Genomic DNA, 2951 nt, shown 5'->3' on the forward strand with positions numbered 1-2951 from the left:
AAAAGACCTAGTTGGTGTGACTAACAAATATTAATCAAATAATTATGTGTAAATGATTTTTCTTATTTATTTACAAAGTATTTAATAAATTTGGATTGTCAAATACTAAATTCTAAATTAAGAATAAAAGTTTAGTCAAATGATTAATTATATAAATCGTAATAATTCAATTCCTCACTTCAAAAAGGTTGAATGTATAAAAGCATAATTACTCTTTATTTTAAAACATGTCATGATTATGGAATATGATTTTTATATATACACACATACACTAATCAATTGGTAAATCATAACTTGGAATAATATATATATATATAGGGGTGCAAGTGTGCAACTACAACAACTAATCTAACTAGGGCACCCTTGCCTAACAACCCAATTTCATGTTTGTCCTCCGGAACATCTCAGATTCCACGTACACGGACTTATCGATATATTTTATTTTATTAAACATAAAAAATGAAGAAAAAAAAGTCATCTGCAACTAAAATTACTTCCTTGATCACTGCAATGAGCCTGAACTTTCCTAAAGGCTTCTTTCATAAAAATAGGCTACTTCAATTCAGTGCTCAAAAACTCAAAAGCCACCGTATTGAAACTGGCTAGCTCCATAATTTCTCAAGTACTGTTCTGCTCCCACTGTTACATCGTCTTGCTCTTCATGCAATCGCAACTCTTCAATCTACACGATGAACACAGAATTATATCAACACCCCTTCAACTACGTAATCAACAATGTGCTCCCTATTGTCACTGTAAGAATAGTTAAATATCCTAATTAATTACATCCAGTTTCCACTGATATTTACAGAAAAAGAAAATTGAGAAGTAAAATAAATTGATCTTCTCATATACATTAAAATTAAATTATGTATGCAAACTTTTAGAGAAATTAGATGATAATTTTTTTAAAAAAATGCATATTTTTTATCTTGTTATTTTACCAGCTTTAATTCATTTTTGCTAATTAAAATCGAGAAAACAACAAAGTTACTAGTGATATTTACCCAGAAATCGACATCATCTTCATCTCGGGTAGAACATGAAACCTTGAGAGTCTCGCTGGACTCGTCGTTGCGGGCAAATCTGCCACGAATGCGTGGTCGATTATCTGCTAGTGTTTTTCGGCATGCATACTGGTAACCACATAAAAACAAAAATTCAGACACCTTTAATTCTTTTCCCCCTACTATTACTTCTCTTAATAACACATATTTACGCAGCTTGTATTTCATTTCATGCATTGAACCACAAGAAATAGTACTTTTTGATTTGTTACTCTTTCCTTAATTACCTTAATGGTTTTGTTGAAGTTCCTCTGGTTTCTCTTGGCTCTGTATTTAGAAATTCTTTCTTTTCTTTCCTCCGCACTGTAACGCCCTACTTTGAAGTTCGATTCCTTCAACAAATAAAACAAGCTTCAATCAAACCAACTTTTAAAGAAAAATTATACAAATAAAAATAACAAGCAAATTAGAATAATTACTGTATCATGATGTTTATTAACAGACAATAATGAGATACAACAATTCACTCTCTTATAACCTAACGATGAATCAAGGCTTAAATTATCATTAGAAGAACTATAACATTTAATATCTGACATTCATTCGAACAAGATTGTTTTTGAAAGAAAATATAATTTATAATAAAAAAAGAAGAGTTGTTGGGGTGTTATTATTTTTACCTGCAAATCGCCTGTGCTGCAAACCCTTCTCATTTGTCCACCAAAGACAGTGTTGTCTTCAGGGGAACTCATCTCATGCCTTTGAAATTTTGGAGAATCCTCGCGAGGGTCACTGTAAGCTGGTTTCCCTTCGTATGAGTTGCTGCTGAAGCTCCTCTGCATGTACTTGGAAAAATTCTCAGCACCACTATAACTGTGAGGAAGGAGTTGCTGACTGTATGCATAATCACCACCCATTTGGCATTCCTCAGTTTTCATTTCTGACCCATCAAAAGCTGAGAAACTCCCAAATTCATTTGCCAAGTTTTGGCCATTTGACAGAGACTGCAAGCGGTTAGCATGATAAAGACTAAGGCTTTCCAAGTGGGAACTTGGAGGGGAGAAAGAGAAAAAAGAAGGGGAAAATGGGTCGAGAGCGTTAGAAAGAGCATTATTATTGCAATTCTCTTGAGAATTGGCAAAGAAAGGAAAAGATTCTGAGATTAAAGGAAGGTCTCTAACTCCATCAGAGGAAACCAAGTCTGAGTTTGAATGTGAGTATAAGGTAGTGTCAAAAGCATAGAGATCAGAAGACATAGAGAGACAAATTTCCTAAGAGATCAATTCAACCTCTGAAATTAATCAGCACACAGAAAATGGTTATTGAAACAACTCAGTATTTTTTTTTTCTTTTGGTTGGTGACGGATGCTGTTTTGTCTTATGTATTTGTTTTGTTTTCTGAGAGTACAATTCGAGCTTTGAACGATCAAATAGAAGGCATTGAACAACACTGACAAAGTTTCTCTCTTTAACGACGACGCCGCAGATTGATCATAGTTGAGAGTACTGCATCCCTTATTTATAACAAGGAAATGCTAAAAGCAGTAAGCTACACCCTTTTTTTTTTACAACTTATTTCTATCTGAGACCATCTTCAATCTTTTTTTTTTTTTTTACCTGAAGAAAATAACAGAGTTTTATAACACGCAATCAACCCAACTAAATCTCTTGCTAGACCATCTTCAATCTAACAAGTAAAACTAAAATTAAACAATTTCTTAGAAAAATGACAACCCTGTCTTAATTGCAATAATTACTTTTTATGAGATTGTTTAACTCATTTTACTTTAGTAAAACAGGTCACACAATTACATATTACTTTTTATATAATTCAACAACTTTTTTTTTTCTTTAATTCAACAACTTAAATTTTTTTAGCTAAATAAGCTTAACAAATAACCTTACATCCTTATATTTTAGTAACAATGATTTTTATTTTATAAG

At 32.2% G+C, this 2951-nt stretch overlaps 1 protein-coding gene across 2 annotated transcripts; it reads right to left on the minus strand.

Moving 5' to 3' along the window:
* Positions 1–228: 228 nt before the first annotated feature.
* LOC100816547 (zinc finger protein HD1) lies at positions 229–2751 on the minus strand. Of its 2 annotated transcripts, none has more exons than XM_003532371.5 (4): positions 1688–2686; positions 1295–1399; positions 1008–1136; positions 229–682 (listed from the first exon to the last, which is right to left on the minus strand). In XM_003532371.5, exons 1-4 carry the CDS (start codon positions 2261–2263, stop codon positions 578–580), a joined length of 915 nt encoding a protein of 304 aa, XP_003532419.1. In that variant the 5' UTR covers positions 2264–2686; the 3' UTR covers positions 229–577. The 2 variants fall into 2 exon arrangements, with proteins under 2 accessions (XP_003532419.1, XP_006584728.1); XM_006584665.4 differs by having other exon boundaries at positions 616–753; positions 1688–2751.
* Positions 2752–2951: the final 200 nt, after the last annotated feature.

The sequence above is a fragment of the Glycine max genome, chromosome 8 (assembly GCF_000004515.6).
Source record: "Glycine max cultivar Williams 82 chromosome 8, Glycine_max_v4.0, whole genome shotgun sequence".
In the NCBI taxonomy this organism is placed as follows: domain Eukaryota; kingdom Viridiplantae; phylum Streptophyta; class Magnoliopsida; order Fabales; family Fabaceae; genus Glycine; species Glycine max.

Bases quoted from the DNA above. Each gene is read 5' to 3' on its own strand.
- LOC100816547 (XM_003532371.5), bottom strand. From the start codon at position 2,263: ATGTCTTCTGATCTCTATGCTTTTGACACTACCTTATACTCACATTCA. The intron at 1,400-1,687 runs GTAAAAATAATA...TATTTGTTGAAG, and splicing joins GCAGCACAGGCGATTTGCAG to GAATCGAACTTCAAAGTAGG. The intron at 1,137-1,294 runs GTAATTAAGGAA...TGTGGTTACCAG, and splicing joins ACTTCAACAAAACCATTAAG to TATGCATGCCGAAAAACACT.